This window comes from Rattus rattus, chromosome 13 (assembly GCF_011064425.1).
Source record: "Rattus rattus isolate New Zealand chromosome 13, Rrattus_CSIRO_v1, whole genome shotgun sequence".
Taxonomy (NCBI): Eukaryota; Metazoa; Chordata; class Mammalia; order Rodentia; family Muridae; genus Rattus; species Rattus rattus.
Window position 1 is genome coordinate 69,555,041 of NC_046166.1, and position 19,810 is coordinate 69,574,850.

The 19,810-nt window shown below is 45.2% G+C and overlaps 1 protein-coding gene and 1 long non-coding RNA gene across 2 annotated transcripts in view; one reads left to right on the forward strand and one right to left on the reverse strand.

The window, feature by feature from the left end:
* The window catches only part of LOC116914583, a 413,344-nt gene that overhangs the window by 287,831 nt on the left and 105,703 nt on the right, over nucleotides 1-19,810 (reverse strand). The gene's annotated exons all lie outside the window — the stretch shown is intronic.
* Nucleotides 7,669-7,812, forward strand: LOC116914581 (short transmembrane mitochondrial protein 1-like). The gene has a single exon (XM_032918940.1). The coding sequence runs from the start codon at nucleotides 7,669-7,671 to the stop codon at nucleotides 7,810-7,812; it is 144 nt and encodes a 47-aa protein (XP_032774831.1).

Below are 19,810 nucleotides of genomic sequence, written 5' to 3' on the forward strand. Positions count from 1 at the left end.
AGCTCATGAATTGGCAGGATTGATATAGTTAAAATGGCCATTTTACCAAAAGCAATCTACAGATTCAATGCAATCCCCACCAAAATTCCAACTCAACTCTTCACAGAGTTAGAAAGAGCAATTTGCACATTCATTTGGAATAACAAAAAACCCAGGGGGGAACCCAAAAGAACTTCTGGGGGACTCACCATCCCTGACTTCAAGCAGTATTACAGAACAATCATGATAAAAAAAAAAAAAACCTGCATGTTATTGGTACAGAGACAGGCAGGTAGATCAGTGGAATAGAATTGAAGACCTAGAAATGAACCCACATACCTATGATCATTTGATCTTTGACAAAGGAGCTAAAACCATCCAATGGACAAAAACCAGCATTTTCAACAAATGGTGCTGGTTCAAATGGAGGTCAGCATGTAGAAGAATGCTAATAATAACCCATTATTAGCTCCTTGTACAAAGCTCAAGTCCAAGGATATCAAAGACCTGCACATAAAATTGATACACTCAAACTAATAGAAGAGAAAGTAGGGAAAAGCACAGAGTAAATTTTCCTGAACAAAACACCAATGTCTTATGCTATAAGATCAACAATAGACAAATGGGACCTCATAAAATTGCAAAGTTTCTGTAAGGCAAAGAACATTGTCAGTAGGACAAAACAGCAACCAACAGATTGGAAAAAGATCTTTACCAATCCTACATCCAATAGAGGACTAATATCTAATACATACAAAGAACTTAGGAAGTTAGACTCCAGAGAATAAAATAATCCTATTTTAAAATGGGATACAGAGCTAAACAAAGAATTCTTAACTGAGGAGTGCTGGTGAGGATGTGGAAAAAGAGGAACACTCCCCCATTGTTGGTGGGATTGCAAGCTAGTACAACCACCTGGAAATCAGTCTGGCAGTTCCTCAGAAAAGTAAACACAGTGCTACCAGAGGATCCAGTTATTACTGCTGGGCATATACCCAAATGATGCTCCAACATACAACAAGGACACATGCTCCACTATGTTCATAGCAGCCTTATTTATAAGAGTCAGAAGCTGGAAAGAGCCCAGATGCCCTTCAACAGAGGAATGGATACAGAAAATGTGGTGCATCTACACAATGGAGTACTACTCAGCTATTAAAAACAATGACTTCATGAAATTCTTAAGCAAATGGATGGAACTAAAAAATATCATCCTGAGTGTGGTAACCTAGTCACAAAGAACACATGTGGTATGCACTCACCAAAAAGTGGATATTAGCCTAGAAGTTTGGAATACCCAAGATACAATTCACAGACCATATGAAGCTCAAGAAGAAGGAAGACCAAAATGTGGATGGTGGATGTATCAGTCCTTCCTAGAAGGGGGACACAATACTCACAGGAGGAAATATGGAAACAACATGTGGAGTAGAGACTGAAGGAAAGACCATCCAGACACTGCCCCACCTGGGGATCCATCCCATATGCAGCCACCAAACCCATTCACTATTGCTAATGTCAAGAAGTGCTCGCTGACAGGAGCCTGATATGGATGTCTCCTGAGAGGCTCTGCCAGAGCCTTATTGATACAAATGAGGATGGTTGCAGCTAACTGTCAGACTGAGCATGGGGACCCCAATGGAGGAGTTAGAGAAAGGACGGAAAGAGCTGAAGGGGTTTACCCATAGGAAGAACAACAGTATCAACCAACCAGAACCCCCAGAGTTCCCGGGGACTAAACCGGCAACCAAAGAGTACACATGGAGGGACCCATGGCTCCAGCCACATATGTAGCAGAGGGTGGCCTTGTCTGTCACCAATAAGAGAACCCCTTGGTCCTGTGAAGGCTCTTTACCTCAGTGTAGGGGAATGCCAGGGTGCTGAGGTGGGAATGGATGGGTGAGAGGGGAACATCCTCATAGAAGCAGGGGAAGGAGACTAGAAGAGGGGGAACTGAGAAAGGGGATAACATTTGAAATGTAAATATATAAACTATCCAATAAAAAATAAAGGGAAACACTAAATATACATGAAATAAAAATAAATCTATTAAAATATCTTTAAATAATAATAAAAAAGAAAGAAAATGTCCATCAGAAGCTGTTACCAGCTCAACTGAGGGATGTGACAGTAGGTGGCACTTGTCCTCTTAGAAGGGTTGTATCAGCAGTCAACCCCATCCTGTACCAAGGACACAGTCACAGTGTTATGGTCCTGCCCCTCCTGTACTGTTTCCCAATAAACCAAGGCCTTTGAAACCCGGTCTTCCCAAGGTGAGAGGCCTGCAAAAGCCTCAGGCAAAAGGGATCAAGAGAGGTCCTGAGTTCATTCCCAGCAACCACATGGTGGCTTACAAGCATCAGTAATGGGATCCGATGCTCTCTTCTGGTGTGTCTGAAGGCAGCTACAGTGTACTCATATGAAAAAAGAAAAGGAAAGGAAACGTACCTTTGAACAAGCTGCCTCTGTCCTCTCCCTGAGGGCCCTAAACCCTAAAGCCTCACCTGCCTCTGTGTCACGCAGCAGATGGCCACAGAGGCTCCCAGAAGAGCAAACAGAACCCTCTGCTGCACAGAGGCTGCAGCCTGGGAAACAGTCCACAAGGAGGGAGAAACAGTGTGGGGCACAGTGCATAAGGAAGAGGCACATTGTGGGACACTGTGCAAAAGGGACCAGGAGCAGTGGCCTCGTTCAGCATCCCAGACTGGACAATCAACCCTAAACAAAAATCAGGCTACTCTGAGGGGTGTTTGAAGACGAACCTGGAGCTATGAGCCAGAAGGCTAAAGGCTACAGGAGGCTGCAGGCCATGTCCCCTCACTGTCCTCCCCTAAACAATCAAATGCCATGGACTCTAAAATTACATCCTGGTCTAAGAACACGTTTCTTTTGTACTATTAAACTGAAGGAGAAAAGCCTGAGTGCTGTGGTAAGCACTGTGCCAGTCCCAAGGTCTGCCCATCATTCCATTCCCATACTGCACTGCCGCCACCAGGAGGTCCTCTCCAGAGCAGAGCTGACACTGGTGTCATGCCCTGGAGCCGCTGAAGCTAAGTAAACCCTTCTTATGATGGAGTAGTGCTGCCTCAAGTAATTTGTTACAGAGAGTGGAAATGTGAACTAATAATGTGCCTTTTAACATTCCCGTTAGCCTATTCTTAGCATGGATTAAGAGGAAAGGTCAGAAGGAAAACAATGCTCTTATTTGAAGTGAACACATTAGATAGCCCCGTCCTACTGTGCGTACTGTCCTACTGTGCGCACAATGCCATCCTTCTTGTCTTTGAAGAAATAAGCACGGAAAGTGACCAACTGAGCAGACAGGTCAGATGGGTGACAGTGTCCAGGAAAGCCCAGTCCTACTGGAAGGGAGAGGACTTAAAGCCAGACACCCAAGCAGGTCAGAGGTCGTTTTACAAGAGAAAAGCAATTGATGGTGGTGTGTCAGCTGCCCTTGTGACCTTAAAGCCATAGCCAGCTGTCACTCATTGTCCCTAACAAGTAAAAACAGCATAAATGCACATGTGTGCCGAGGAGACAGCACGGGAGGGACAGGACGAAAAGGCAGATGGAGAGTTATTGATCGTGGCGAGCGCAACGCCACACAAGGTAAGCTTGGCTCCGGGCATGTCACAGAATCAGATCAGTGCAGAGAACAGCGCAGAGCTTAGCAGGGACTTGAAGGCAGAAGCAGCTTTGTAAATCAAGGTGAGCCCCAAGTCCAGCTCTAAAGTGCAATCTAAGAATCAATCACCACCCTCAGAAGCTGATTTAAAAGCATTAGCTCACAGCACGAGACCGGCATTTCCAAAGAGGCAATGGCTCATTGCTGAGGCTTTCAGTATTAACCAGGCTCCAAGGGAGACCAGCAGGAGAGAGCCACTCAAGGAAAGTTCCATGCTGGGACCTTGCTGAGGCCACCACAAGTGAAGCACCCCAACAAAGGTCAACGCTACTGGGCAGGAAGGTCTTGGTTGGGTATATGTGTGGGCTCGTGAGTTAAAATTTAACATCTCATAGAAGCTTCTGGATAAATCGTCAAGCCTCCTCTGCAATTGCTAGACCAGTCTCAGAAGTTTGGCTGCCCCAAGGATACTCTAGAAAACCAGAATTTTAATTCAGAAAGAGGTAGGACCCCACCAATTGCCAAAACACTAGTACTATTGACGATGGTGGTGGTGGTGGTGGTGATGATGATTGTTGGGAGCAATGCCCTTAAAACCCTCCATTATTGATGTTATTATTATGGTTAGAGTTAAGTATGACTGGGTTCATGGAAAATCCCCAGTCAGCTGCAGAAGACTAATACAGATCTGGTGGTCAGGATGGATAATGATATGATAAAGCTGTGACCTGGCTGAGAAATACACCTGACGTCAAGATGCCCAGTGTGATGATCTGTAACCTTTCTGAAAAACCAACATCCTGCTGACCAATAGATAGGACAAACCTGTGACCTTTCTAACATCCTGTCAACATCAGCCGATTGCCTGACCACACGAGAGCTGTGTCCTTGGCCTGTGTAAATGTTTCCCACTTACCCCTTCCATCTGTTACCCCTGTTACGGTATAAATTCAGCCTTGGGAAAAAATAAAATTGTCGCCTTAATCAGACTCTTGTCTTGGTGTCCTTCTTTGTGTCTCTTGTCCCCCATTCTCTTCCTGGTACCCTCTGCACCCTCATTAACAGATGATGATGATGATGATGATGATGGTGGTGGTGGTGGTGGTGGTGGTGGTGGTGGTGGTGGTTGTGGTGGTGGTGATAATGCCAAATGAAAAAAATTTTAAAGTCTGTGTTAAGTCTACATTGAAAGGAAGACTGAATAGCGATACACATCCCAGGTCGAGGACATCAGCCCTGAAATACCAGAGACTAAACTGCCATTTGTGTGCCATCAGCCACTTCATCAATGACAGGACTAGTCAAAGCACTGGCCCACTGAAGCAAGAGAAGAACACCACTGGTATCAAATGCGGCCTCGGACAGCCCAGTACAGGGGAGGGAAGATAAGATCTCAACACAACTGGATATGCGTGAACAAGAATAATCCGTATCAAGTAAACCCTGTGCGGTCTACACACTCAGACGGGATGGAGCACAGAAGCAACTTTAACCCACACAATGTGAGACTCTGGATCACAAACCCCACACCAGCCTTTACTGATCATGCTTTAGATCGCCAGAGAGGGTGTGGGATAGTTGACGTTCTCAGTCTGAGTTCACCTCCGGAGACATGACACAGGGCCGCTGAAGATGATTTCAGAAGAGAGGACAGGAGAGCTGAGGTCCCCAGAGCCAGACTTTCGATTCCAGGCATGAAGAGAGAACGGCTAGATAGAAAGGCACACAGACAGGAGAGTGGCTTCTCATGTTTATAGCACAATGAGGTAACGAGTATCAGCCTAACTAGTCAAATCTCTCAACAAATTTGTGAAGGGGATTTTAAGTGCTCTCAGCAAAGGACGTGATAAAAATCCGAGGTGACAAATACGCACCCACCTGCCACCCCACTGTCCACATGCCTTCTTGGGTCACACTGTCCTCCATAAACAAATGACTGTGAGCGGGTTGAAATGACTTTCATTTTAAAGCTGGAGCTTCAGGCGAAATCATTTATGTATATGGCTCAAAACACATCGTCACAGAGCCCCTGGGCAGGGCCTGTGCTGATGATCCGCCAACTTCTCAGGTGCAGAAAATGAAGCCAACACAGAATTCAGTGAATTGATCAGACTTAGCAGCTGTTTCGAGCATGATCCTTGGGTTTCTGTCTGTAAACTTGGTGTATTCCCTCCTAGACAGCCTGCCAGTGAGAGATGAGTCACGGGACACAGAGCCTCTGCCTCGCTTGATAACCTAGCATGGGATTTACTTCCTCTTTTAAACGGGCTCAGAGGTCCCTGCTGCCCCATACCTCAGGGGCCTTCTCTTCCCTGCTGCAGACACGCATGAGCTGGCCAATTTCCAAAGTTATATGTCATTACGGCTGTGTCACACGTTCCTGCAGCTCAAATGGTATTTTTAAATGTTTTAATGAGCAGAGCCGTAATCACAATAAATTCCTGAAACCATGTAATGATTACTGACACATACATCTCGGATGAGCTACAGAACATTATACTGAATACACTGACACACGAGGCCAGGGTGGGTGGAATGAAATTGACACAGAGCTTCTATTTGAGATAATATCCTAACGATTTCACGAAGGGTGGTGAGACTATACGGAGCCACATATCACTACCTGAAGAGTAAAACACCACAGGAATCACCAGCAGACAGGCAGACAGCAAAGTACCCAGCACAGAATCTTCTAGAAGCTAGACGTGCCCTACTTAGTGAAATGGTGGTAACAACAATATTCCTTCATTTGTTGGGAATCCGTGTGGCTATCCCAGTGGTCTCTACAAACCCTAGCCATGGTTAGAGACGTCAAGCACATGTTGTACTATTCCCTGAATGTTTCTTTACCTGGTTTGAAGTTCTATATTGATCTTACACTACAGGTAATCAAGTTTGAAGTTACTGAGGATAGAAAAAGTAAGCACTTAACTAAAAATGAACCTATTGGTAGAATCTAGTTAGAATTAGACCCATTTAGCTTGAACTTCATCCTTCTGTATCAACTTTATGTATTCACCACCTTGGATCGTTTATTTATCCTATGCACAGTGATTCTCTTAGTCAATAAGGCCTACGATGTCTACAGCAATGTCTATCTCAGGGTCTACCGTATCTATGGCAGTGCCTCTAATACATTGGAAGATTCTACAGCAGTGTCCATGATACCTACACCCATATCTAAAAGAAATGCCTACAATGCCTTCAGCAATGTCTGAAGTAACGTCGACAGAAAGCCATACAGTACTTTCATCCCTGTCTGTAGCACTATTAAATCAACATCTACAAGACTATCACCAACGCCTACCACTGAGGTGGTAATGCCAGCAGCAATCAGCACAGCAGTGCCAATAAGACCTACACCAAAACCTACAGCAAGGGCTATGAGAGATGCCCCCAAAGTCCAAACGTATGTTCCTTTAAAAAAACAAAGACAGATTCATCATTAAAGCTTTACACTCCTTATCTAAGTCCTAGGCACGCTGCCACCGTGTGAGAGAGAATCACTGAAACTCCAAGCTGAGAAACGGATGAGGCGGACTCGAGTGTTCAAATTCCTGTCTCGTTTCACATTCCTGTTGTAAATTAATTTTGTGGAACAAGGATCCCTTTGTTTGCAAATGCTACCGGAGCCCACGTAAGCACTGATCTGGTGATTCCAATATAGTCAGTGTGCATACAGATCAGCGCAAAACCAACATCTCCTCTCAGCCGTATGTGTACTATGAATAAGGAAGAGGACTAGCCAATGCTATGGTGTTTGTTAGAGTAGAAAACTGGAAATGGGAAAGCTAAGCCGGCGATCGAGCACAGAGAGATGCACACAGTGTCCACAATAGCCCGGGTGTGGGATGAGCCTCCACGACCTGCCACAGGGGATTAGGATAATGTGGTATATGCGGTGATGTTTTATTCGCCTGTGAACAGGGTTTGTTGTTTGCAGGAAGATCATCAAAAACACAGATATTGCATGGGTTCTCTCATGTCTGGAATCTAGGCAGGAAAGACATAGAAAATCAGGAAAAGGGAGCTTCCGTACCCTCCTGGCCTTCCCCACCGACGTAATGCTCCAGTTCCTGCTTGGATTTACTTTGGACAATGTGGTTGGAATGCATATGGCTCAGAACTATGACGTGCCGAACCTGGCTAAAAAACTCGAAGAGATTAAAAAGGACCTGGAAGCCAAAAAGCAGCCCCCGAGTTCCTGATGCCCACCTGGCACTGCACTCTGGACCCACCAATTCCATCCTGGGGGGCCTGCCTCCTTCACAGCCACATCCAAAGCTGCGTTCCTCTTTGGTCTCAGCCCCTGAGTGTTGCCTCAGACCCAATGCAGGCCAAAGTCGACTTAGCTTTATGTTCCAGCATTTTCCTTCTCCTGTATCTTCTGTCCAGCTGCTTCTAAGGCCTAAGACTTATGGTGCTAGGTGAGCAGCAGAGACATAACTAGTACTCGCTCACCTGTGCTTTGGGAGTCCTACCACCTCGGTCAAGAAATGACTGGATCTGGATAGCTGCTGGATTTCCCGTCTAGCAGAGATAATAGGAGCTTGCTAGACAAACTAGATTTTGTTAAATGAATTAAAATCAGTATCTTCAAGCCAGACTAATTCTGGTGAATTAATCCATTTATTATACGTTGTTATCAAGGAACTCCATGATTGATAATTCAACCAATAAATCATTTGCTGGTCATTAACCAAAAAGTGGGGGAGGGGGAGATATGGGGTCCAAGAAGGGGGACAAGAGAGTGAATGGCAAACACGATCCGAGTACATATTGGGCATGTGTGGAAAGCTCACAATTACATGTATTGTAAGATGTGTCCGTGTAAAGCCCATCCGGGTGACTGAGCTAAGACTTCATCACTTCAAAGCCAGTGAAGGCTCTAACTCTCCCAATGACCCGTGTCTGCGCTTTCACTGACACCTTGAGTTCCATTTCGTTGGTTTGGTTTCATGTTTTCTACCGCACAGGTGGTGAGAGAGTTGTCTTACACACACTAGGTACTTTAAAAAGCTGACTCAGCCCCCATCAGGTGATCCCCGGTCTAAAGAGACAGTTTACACCCCCCTTCTCTTCATCTGCTTATTCTGAGCCCAAGGGCACACCTGGGATTTTTTTTTTAAGTTCTTTGTAGACCAGAATACTGGACACCATTTTATTTGTGGTAACAGTAGACAGAGTAGGTGTCCTAGTCAGGTTCAACAGTGAACCTTATCAGAGGCTCAAATGATTGTACCACCTTGGTGTTTACATTGTTTCCAACAGTTTCAGCTGTCTGTAGAATTTTAGGAGATACCATTTTGTTGAGTCTGAACCATTCATTTAGTGAACCGGGTGGCCTTTCTTTTTTTTTTTTTTTCTTCCAAGCATTAATATAAAACTTCCTTAGAAACCTGAGCTCTCAGCTTTGTGATTTTGGGTGTTGAAAACATTAGGATTTCATGAGCTATGTCCCTGAATCTCATCCTCTGGTCAGGGACTTGTGTGATTGACATCACTCACTGTGAGAGGAATTCAACACCTTTCTAACAACATGAAATACAGTAGGCAATCATGGAGACCTGGGACGTGTTGTCACAGTGCACACAGGAGCATGTTGTCACAGTGCACACAGGGCTGTCACATCATGCTCGTTTCACATGTGATCTATTCTCTCAGCCTTGAGCTCTGCAAAGCAGGTAGACTAAATCCCCTTCTAATTCACAGCATTCCGTCTGAGCACAGTTCCCAGGCCACCATCTGCTCAGGGTGGCGATGCATAGCCCCGCCCAGCTCAGTATCTAAAATAGACACATGAGAAGGCGGTACTGTAGTCACACTTCTCTCTTGCAGTGCACTTAAACCGTTCCTCCCAAAATAAAAAAATAAATATACAACAGGCAAGCACTTCGCCTGGTACAGAGAAGGGCTCTCCTAGCCACTTGACTGACTTGTGGAACACAGTCTCCTTCTGTATCTGGGCTCCACGGGAACCTGCCTGGATTTGTCAGGGGTCTGAGGTTAGCCCCTTATAGCCAGAAGGTGAGGAAGCAATGATCTTTTTGAGAGTCTTATAAAATGACAAAATTTTTTAAAAATGTAAAAAAAAAAAGCTTTTTCACAGTATTATATTCCTAAATGATGCTTTTCAAAGTCCAGTGAAATAATCACATAAATCAGTAGCAGCCCTCTTACATCTCGAGTATTGTGACCTGTTCATAACTCTATGTGCTATACATCATTACCATTGTTTGAATGGTGGCGGTCCACGCTGATGGGTTCGCTATGACACTGCCACGCATCCTGTATCACCACCTCTCTGCCCTCCATGTCTCCTTGTTCCAGTCGTCCCCTCTGTCTTCCACTTTCAGTCCATCATTCAATTCTACCTCCCACCTTTGTGAGAAAGAAGCTATGTGATACTTCCCTTTCCCAGTCTGGCTTAATTTGCCTAACGTTCCCATTCCCCACTCGCTCTCCTAAAGAAAAAATGTAATCGCATTCTTTTTTTTTTTTTTCCGGAGCTGGGGACCGAACCCAGGGCCTTGCGCTTCCTAGGCAAGCGCCCTACCACTGAGCTAAATCCCCAACCTGTAATTGCATTCTTATTGTCTAGATCAAATGCCGTCGTGTATCTACCACTGTGCATGTATACAAATGGTTTCCTTTATCCACTGATGGGTATCCAGGTGGATTCCCTGACTCAGCCACTGTGATCAGTGCATGATACACAAGGCTATGCAGGCGTCGATACTGGATGCTGACGTCATTTCCCCAGGTGTTGTGATGTTTTGATGGAGAATGGCCCCATTGACTCACACATTTGAAAACGTGGTCCCCAGTTCATGGAACCATTTGGAAAGGACCAGGAAGTGAGGCTTTGCGACAGAGGTTTATCACTGGGGTGGGCTCTGAGGTTTCAAAAGACTCGCTATATTCAAGGGCTCCCCTCTCCCCCACCCTCTGGTCTCTCCATGTCTTGTGGTTGTGAATCAAGTGTGATAGATCTCGGATATTCCTTCACTGGAATGGCAGACATCATGGACTCTAACCCTTTGAAACTGGAAGCCAAATTAAACATTTTCTTCTAATAAGGTGTCTTGGCAATGTTTTGTTTTGTTTTGTTTTTAATCACTTTAATAGAAAAGTGAACAAGACAAATGGTTACTCAAGAATGGGTCGGCTGGATCTCATGGCAATTCTAACTTTTGTTTTTGAGGCACTTTCATACTCATTTCCTTCGTGGCTGTGGTAATTTCCATGCCTATCAACAGAAGAAAAGGTTTCCATACAACACTGGCATGGGTTTGTTCATATAGCATTTATTATGATAGATATCTTCCTTCTCTGTCTAGTTTGCTCAGAGTTTCTAATCAATGAAGGGGCACTGAATTCTATCAAAGGCTTTTTCTGCATCTATTGAGATGATCAAGAGATGAATTTCTTTACTCTATGTAAGTGTTGCATAAAGCTTATTGATTTGCATATTTTTGAACTACCCTTGGATCCATGAAATGAACCAACTTGATTACGATGCATGATTTTTTTTTTAAAGCGTGTTGAATCAACCTGCAAGTATTTTATTGGGAACTTTCACCTCTACACCCACCAAGGTCTTTAGTTTTTGGTCATTGTGATGTCATCGGGGTTTGGTAATACTTCACAGAAACTACATTACGGAGCAATTGAGGAACGCCGGTATTAAAGTTCTCCTCTGTCTAGCAGAGTTTTCAGCTGTTCGTTTTAATGAATTACCAGCTCGATCCTACTCAAGCTTCAGAGAACCATTTCCGTCTTTGTCCCGCCAGCTTAATCAACTGTCTGCTTGCAGTGAATAAGCAAATTGACACCTTTCAGCCTCAGAGGCTATAATGGAAACTGAAAGACGGGTATTATGCTTTCGGAAACACTCTCCGCACTGATTATTCTGCCTTCTGTGAGCATCTTGGCTACTTAATCATTTTCATAAAGGCTGCAAAATGCACTAAATACCAACAAGGCTCAATGTGAGCTTGGGAGCATCGGAACTCTGACTTTACTTCCTTAACACAAAATGAGACTATTTTCCTTTAACTTCGTCTCATTTTTCCTCTACAACAGGTAGGTAGCTATCACATAGGTGCCGTCACAGGCTGGGTGGGGCTCTTCTGTTAAGGTACGAGTAAGCCTGTCTGTCACTACTTTTACTTTCTGCAGTCTCCTTCCTTGGTGGCACACAGCCAGCCCGGAGCACCAGAAACTCCTCTGTGGAGACACAGGGTACAGCGTGCTACAGGAGGGTCAGCTTTCTAATAATGTGACAGAAGCAGAGGTAAGGCACGCTCTCAAGGGGCTGAGTGTCGGAGGACATGAGAATTCTCCCAGAACACTGAAGGAAATGGGGACTGCTGCTTCCACATGGAAGAAACAAGGAAGAGCAAGGCTTGTTTCTGGTCTTTTTGTCCCTCTGTGGTGGCAAGGAGATTTCATCAGTTTCTGTGACAGCATTGGCCACAGCATCTCAAGTATGGCCTTTGTAATCTAAATTCTCAAGTATATTGGTTAGAACGGCATTTGGGGACAACTTGAGGTTTTAAAGAAAGCCACTTTAATTGCCAATAACTCATCATTGCTGGCGATGCCACTGGCATCATTGATCAGCATAATTGAGTGGCACCTCCTCTCGATGGCTGCTGCTGAGAAACAACCCCGTTCTCCAGAGATCTGTGTAGGAGTCTCCATTCCTTTCTCTCCTTTGACACGCGGAGGCTGCAAATGTTTCGTCATGCACTAGGTGACTTCGAGGAGGTGACAGCAGAAGGGAGTAGCTTCCTCACACAGTTCCAGCCCCATGTTCTGCTCAGGTGTGGGACAAGCAAGCTACCACAGAGCACCACGTTCCTCTGTTCCAATCTCGGCCTGTCCCATCAGACTGAAGTCATTCCCCTCTTCTGCTTCTTGGCAGATCTGCACAGATAACCTGTGCCTCTCCTTTCGTGCCCTCCTCTACCCCATGCTCATTTAGTTCTGCATCCGCATGCCTGGTTGCTGATGGTAGGAACAGGAAGGAAAGGTTGCCTCCCTATGGTGGCTGAGGTTGGCCAGGATTCAGCAAACAGATGACAAGAGGGTATCATGCAAATGTGAAGTATCTGAGGAGAATGTGGACCAGGAGGGTGGAAGATGGCAGTCTCAGCTAGACAAAAGGCATCTGACAAGAGGCCTCTATGATCTGAGGGCAGGAGCCTGAAACTACCACAGCACGTAAGTGTGACACTCAGAGGGGTGCTGGGGTACAAAGACCCTGGAGGTGACTGTGTGTGACTAACAAGGGCGTGGAGAAGGGGACAGGGAAGGAAAGAGGGTAGCTGGAGCCTCTTGCCTCGTCCTCTTGGCAGCACTGAACAAGAAACGCATTGCCTGATTTCCATTTACCCTTTACCATTCTGATGAATGAGGGGAGAGTCAAACAGCCCAGCCCACAGAAAAGCCACCCACAGCACAGTTATTGGTACAGAAGGCGAAAGACAGTTTGCATTCCAACCGCATCTGGAAGGCAGAGGTTCTCTTGCCTAGCTGAGTCTGTATGGGGGCACCTCCTGGGACACTGATGGCTGTGCCCGCATCTGGTCCCTGCCCCATACACCGTCTTCAAAACTCTCCTTTAAAGCGGCATCCCTCCCTTGTCCTGCCGTCTTTCTCCGTGACAAGCTTCCACGGGTGCTCGCAGGTATAGCCCCTTTGATCTTCCCATCTCTGGAGGACTCATCATTGGGGCCGCAGACCTGCTTAGCTAAATGGCTGTTCTATACTTGTGAGAGGTAGCTGTGCCTGATGTGGAGTCAAAGGCTGAGTTTGCAACCACGCAGAGGAAAACGTCTGTGTCCTGACATAAGCTCATTTAATAGAGCTCTTCTAGAGGATCCACCTGCTGGTGTGTGGTTAATTCTTGCAATCGTGAAATGCTTTCTTCAGTTCGCTATACTGACTTCTTACTCATTACGTCTAAATGAGGTTGGCGGGTTCCCCTAAGACACCAGGTATGTGTGGCATGCAGATCTGTCTCCTCAACCCCATTTCTTACGTCTATCCTGAAACCAACCAGGATCCTGGAGCAGGTGTTGCTTCTAGTCATTCTCATGCATGCTTCTGCACACGGGTGATGACATAGGCTTCTACAAACACCATGGAAGCTTCCAGGTGATGCACATTAGAGGTGTGTGTTTGTATGGACACTTTTAGTTTGAATGCATAGCTGTGGCATTGTGGGAAGGATGGAAGGCCACCCTACCTCAGGTCAGTTATAAAGCCCCTGGTTATAAGTAGCACTACAGTGAATCACCCTGTGACTGTCCAGAGATCATACAATTATTCCCCGTGCAATGCTTCTCAAGGTGAGGCTGGGGGCTGGCAGCCTCAGCACCCAGTGAAAGCTGAGGCTCACGAGCTCTCAGATGTAACTCAGACTAGGGGCTCGGGGAACATCTGTGCCTCACTTAACAAGCACTACTGAATTCTGGTCCAAGCTCGAGTTTAAGAACTTGCTCTGTGCTCGGTTTCCATGGTACCAATACAACGTGTTTCTCCACAAGCCTGTATGTCCTAAACATCTGGACAACATTCTGCTGATTCCTCACCAGTCTTTGTGTGTCTTTTGCTAGGTTTGCACTTAAAAGTATCTTAGCTCCAGCCCATATTGTGAATGGGATCTCAGTCTCTGCTGCCACTCAGGACGACTGCCCCAAGCCCCCACATGCACGCAGGCACACACACACACTCACACACACACACACACACACAGCAGACATACACACATATATACACACACACACACAGCAGACATACACACATATATACACACACACACACAGCAGACATACACACATATATACACACAAACACACACACACATATATACATACACACTCATACAGACATACATACACACACACAGCAGACACACACACACAGCAGACACACACATATACATATACACACTCACACAGCAGATACACACACACACACACACACACACACACACACACACACACCCTTGCAGAATGCTTGCTAATTGAGTGCCCAGTCACCTTGGCCACGAATTTACTTTGTCAGTGGATTGTTTTGATCTTCTACATGGCTATATCATGTACAGTTTCCTTTCATCTCTTTAAAGACTGCTGAATAAACTCCCGTCGTGTGTATAAACCAATTCCACTTGATGGGCACTCAGGCTGAGCTCCTGCTTGCCTTTTTCTGAAGTGTGAACTGAACAGAGATGTGCAGGTGCCTCTGTGGAGCGCTGCCTTTGGACACGGGGATTATTTTTAATTAAGGTATTTACAAGCGTCTCGTAGCTGGAAGCCACAACCAAGTGGCAGCTTCTCATCCACTGACATTTTCCTATGAAGGTGGAGGGTAAGAATTAATAAAATTAAAATAAGACTGGAGATATATAATGCAAAGAAAACCTTTGGGCTTTTACACAATAAAAGAAACATTTGCAGAGCTTCCTCTGAAACATCTGTCTGGGAAGGAAGCAAAGGTTAACAAATGAGGTGAGACTCTGACTCAGAGGTCCCAGAATGTGGAAGAACCATCTTCCTGCCCCTTAGAGTTCGGAAGGGCATGGCTCTGCCAGAGGCTTTGGCAAGGCTTTCATGAATCTTAAGCTATTGTATAAACGAAAACGTAGGGCAAAGGGTTTTCTATGAGGAGAATCGGGATGTGATTTCATTAGTTTATCTCCGGGCTGCTCAGGTGAAAAACCACTCCTAACTCAGTCTTCAGTGAGGAAAATTACAGCAAATTAAACACATGGCATATTTTCAGGGAGAGGTTGAAAGGAGCCCAATTCATTTTATATCACTGGGTCAGGGAGATGGGCTAATGGGTAAAGACACCTGCTGTCAAGTCCCACAACCCAAGTTCAATTCCCGGAACATCCCGGGTCGTCCTCTGACCTCTACTTGCCCACTGCAGCACAAAGCATTCTCATGTTCCTCTTCCCCACCTTCTCTCATCAATAAATGCAAAATAATTTAAAGTCTCAAACTACTGCAAAACAATTACAAAGTATCCAAAGGCCAAAGTATTCAAATAATGTATACGTTGTTTCTTCTAGGCTCTGATTCTGTCGCACAGAGAGAGCACAACATGGTAGCATTCAGTTGTATTCAAGCAACAGCCCGCACTCTGCATACACATCACCGGCATGTGTACACACAGACAGAAACCAAGCTGAACTGTTAAAACACAAGTCGTGACATGCCAATATAGTCAAATGAAATATTTAAATGTTTCTGTGAAATGGCAAAATTTGGTGATTTTTTTTTAACAACAACAACAAAAAAAAAAAAATACCGCAACTTTAAAATGGAATTTCCACAGGCCCGTGAGATGGTTCAAGTGGTAGGAGTCCTTGACATGAGCCCGACAGTCCTGACTCTGACCCTCAGAATCCACATGAAGATGGAAGGAAAGGACCAAGCCCTCGGAGTTGTCTCCTGACAACTTAATGTCACATGCACTATGTAGCATTAAGCACACATGCCCACTTGTACATCACACACATACAACAGTAATAGTCTAAGTTTTTTGAAGTCAAAATGTCACACAGGAGAGTGAGTCTTGTAAGACAGCAGCGTGACTTGCTCCTTCTCTTCACATCAGGGGCAGCAAGTTAACAAATTGTTTCTCATCCCATCCCATGGCTCTAACCCACCCAGAGCCTAGAGACAGTGTCCATAGGGTGCTGAGTCACAGTACACTGCAGCCTCTTCAGAAGAGGCTACCCCATCTCCAGGCCAGGCATCTCTCTGCTGCATAGCCAGATGGTGTTAGCCAGGTAATGTAGAAACAGCAGAAGGGAGGTTTGGGGAAGGGGATAACATACACACCAGAAAAAAAAAATCACAGCACAAGCAGGCAACAGCAAGGGCCAAATGAAGCAGCGTCCTCCCACCCATCAGCTACCTCTCCTGAGATAGTTCCGTCAGCAATGATGGATCATGTCCCCGCCATTATACCAGCCTTCTTTCCCTCACTGGGAAGAGGAGAGAAGAAACAGAGGTAGACACAGAACATCTAGCTGTTAAAAAAAAAAAGCCCACAGGGGCAGCTGCAAGGTCAGGCAGCTTAGAGAACAGAGCAGACTCAGAGCTGAGAGGAAGCACTTCAGAGGGGAGGGCAAGGAAGACATTGAGTACCAATAGCAGCAACAGGAGGACACCTGGGGAGGAGTCATTTCTTTCTTCCTTCCATTTTTCTTTTAATTCTTCTCTCATTATTTATATCCTGACCACTGGGTCACCTCCCTCCCCCAACCTTCCCCCTCCCCCAACCTCTACCTCACCTCAGAAAGGAGCAGGTTCCCCAGGGACCTCAACCAACCATGGCATACAAAGTAAAGATAAGAGCAGACACACGCCATCACATCAAGGCTGGACAAGGCAACCCAATGCAGGAAAAGGGTCCTGCAAGCAAGCAAAAGGGTCAGGGACAGTCCCTCTTTTCTCTACAATCCTTGAGTTCCTCATGGAATCCCAGTAGGAATAGGAGGTACTTGAAGAAATATACAATTGAAATGCTGAAGAAACAAAGAATCAAGTGCCTACTTACTGATTTTGACACATAAAAGCAAATATATATATGTTACCATATGTAGCTATATACAGTATATAATTTGTTACCATATATAGTTAAATACAATATATAATATGTAACACACAATAATATACATTAGTTACTATGTGGTATTATTATTATAATATAAATATTGCATATATATAACTACATGGTAATTCGTTCTTCTGGCAACATTAGTCCGCTCAGAAATTAAAGTTACATTCTTATTTCTATCTTGGAAAGAAGAAGCTGTGAATAAAGGTTTCAGAGACAGAAAAATATTTTTGAAAAAGCGGGAGCCATCAAGGAACCAAAGCATCAGCAGCTGCAGGCATCACATACGTCTGACCAGATGGAAGGCAAGCCCAGCGTCTCACCCTGTACGTGCGCCTGACTAGCACAACATACCCCATAGATGTGCATAATTAAAACACCAATCAGTGCTAATACTGAGAGGCAGCAAGATGACAAATACCCGCTGTCACCGAAGAAGGTATGCTCTAAACACCACACCGGTACACCATTATAAAGGGACAAGCTAGCCACCCTAACTCTACCCTCAATTCTTAGGACGTAAACCTCTAAAGAGATACCCTGTTGTAATAGAGTTTTTAAAAATCATTACTATTTATTATTATTATTATTATTATTATTATTATTATAAACTTGCCCACAGGAGAGTCAGTGTACTATGTATTCACTACTAGCAGAGGTCAGAAGGCATCAGATTCCCTGGAACCAGAGTTACAGACCACTGTGAGGCACAGTTAGGATGCTGGGAACTGAACCCGTCCTCTAGAAGAGCAGCCAGTGTTTTTTACCATTGAACCATCTCTCCAGCCCCAATATTGTTTTAAAAAGCAAAAATAAAAACATACATTTCTAGTCGTGTCAGCAGATCTACTAGCAGGAGCATGAAACTCTTACAACCTAGTGAACACCAAACTTGACTCCAGAGGTGGATCCATGGCTCGTGTGTCTGAATCCCCAGATCCAGCACAGCAGGTCCCTCACCTGTAAGCTGGTCACCACCCAGCCCTGCATGCGAGTCCTGAGAGACAGCACACTTTCCTAGCAAACCTAAATCACCAGCACTGACAGTGATGCGCAAGTGCCCTTGCTCAAAGTTCTAACAAGCCCTAAGGTTGAAATACTTAAAAACTTAAGGAAGGGAGGAAGGCAGGGAAGGGGGGAAGGGGGGAAGGGGAAGGGGAAGGGGGGAAGGGGAAGGGGGGGGGGGGAGGGGGGGGGGGGGGGGGGGGGGGGGGGGGGGGGGGGGGGGGAGGGGGGGGGGGGGGGGAAGGGGGGGGGGGGGGGGGGGGGGGGGGGAAGGGGGGGGGAAGGAGGGAAGGGGGAAGGGGAAGGGGGAAGGAGAAGGGGAAAGGAGAAGGGGAAGGGGAAAGGAGAAGGGGAAGGGGAAAGGAGAAGGGGGAAGGAAGGAAGGATCTGATGTCTGACCAACGGTGTGACACTTCACATGCATCTGGAGATGCTCTGGAACCCAGAGCTGGTAAGAAGACCTCCCAAGCTGAGCACACTTTAGCTACCATGGTGGAAATAAATCTACTATGGATTTTCTCCTCTATGTGTGATAAAACTCCTGACAAGCTATAAACTCCCAGTGGAGGTGGCTTCCAGAGAGACGTGGAGGGAATGGGCCACAGGAACCTCCCCAGTGCTGCTCAGAAATCCAGAAGACACAGAAGGCCATGGGGACATGCACAGATATAAGCACTCCAATATCTCTGTTCTAAAACTCAACCTTCCCTAAAGAATTTTGTTTCTCCCAAGAGGGGCCCTCTATCTACCCAGTGTCCCTCTCTCTAGTTAGGAGTCTGTGCCCAGATTCTAGCTATTCCCCTGAGTTACTAATCGCCATTGTCCTAGCAAACGCTTCCCCCGGCCTTCTGCTGCTGCCTGGTTGAATCCCAGGCCCCTAGGCACAGGACTACGAATGTGACAGATAAAGTGATCCCTCCTCTATGATCTCTATCAGCATTAAAGACACTATGTTATTTTGGTCTCTATTTGTAAGTTCAGAGTATGGTGCTTAAAAGAATCTATTCCATAAGAACTATGAATTAGACATTGACAAACAGCTAAGTGCTTTAATTGGTAGTTAAATGTTTGCAGAAGTTCCCTCTGTGAGATCCATAATCCTTTTATTAACCATGCATATAATGCATGCCAAAGGTTGACTGCTTAATGATAAAATAAAAATCAATTATTTAATAAGTGCATTAAAAACGGAGTATTAAATTAAATAAAAATTGAGTAATCAGCCCTCCTCTCAAACAAAGCTCTTACAGTCGAAAGAATCCATGAATAATTAACGAACATTCTCTTCCAGCAGTATAGCAGACGAGACACGCTAATTAAACCTTCTATTGCAGACAAATATTAGGGGTAGGAAAACTTTTTAAATTGTTTAAATATATTAGTGGGTTAGAAAACTAGAGTCTTTAAAAGATCTGAGAGTACCTGAACAATTTTCGACGAATAAATATCAAGAGAATGAAAAGTCAGAGCGAAATAAAAAAGATACATGTGAGAGAGAAGAGTTAATATTTACAAGAAAATGATGAAATTTAATGGCAAGAACAAACGACCTGATCAAAA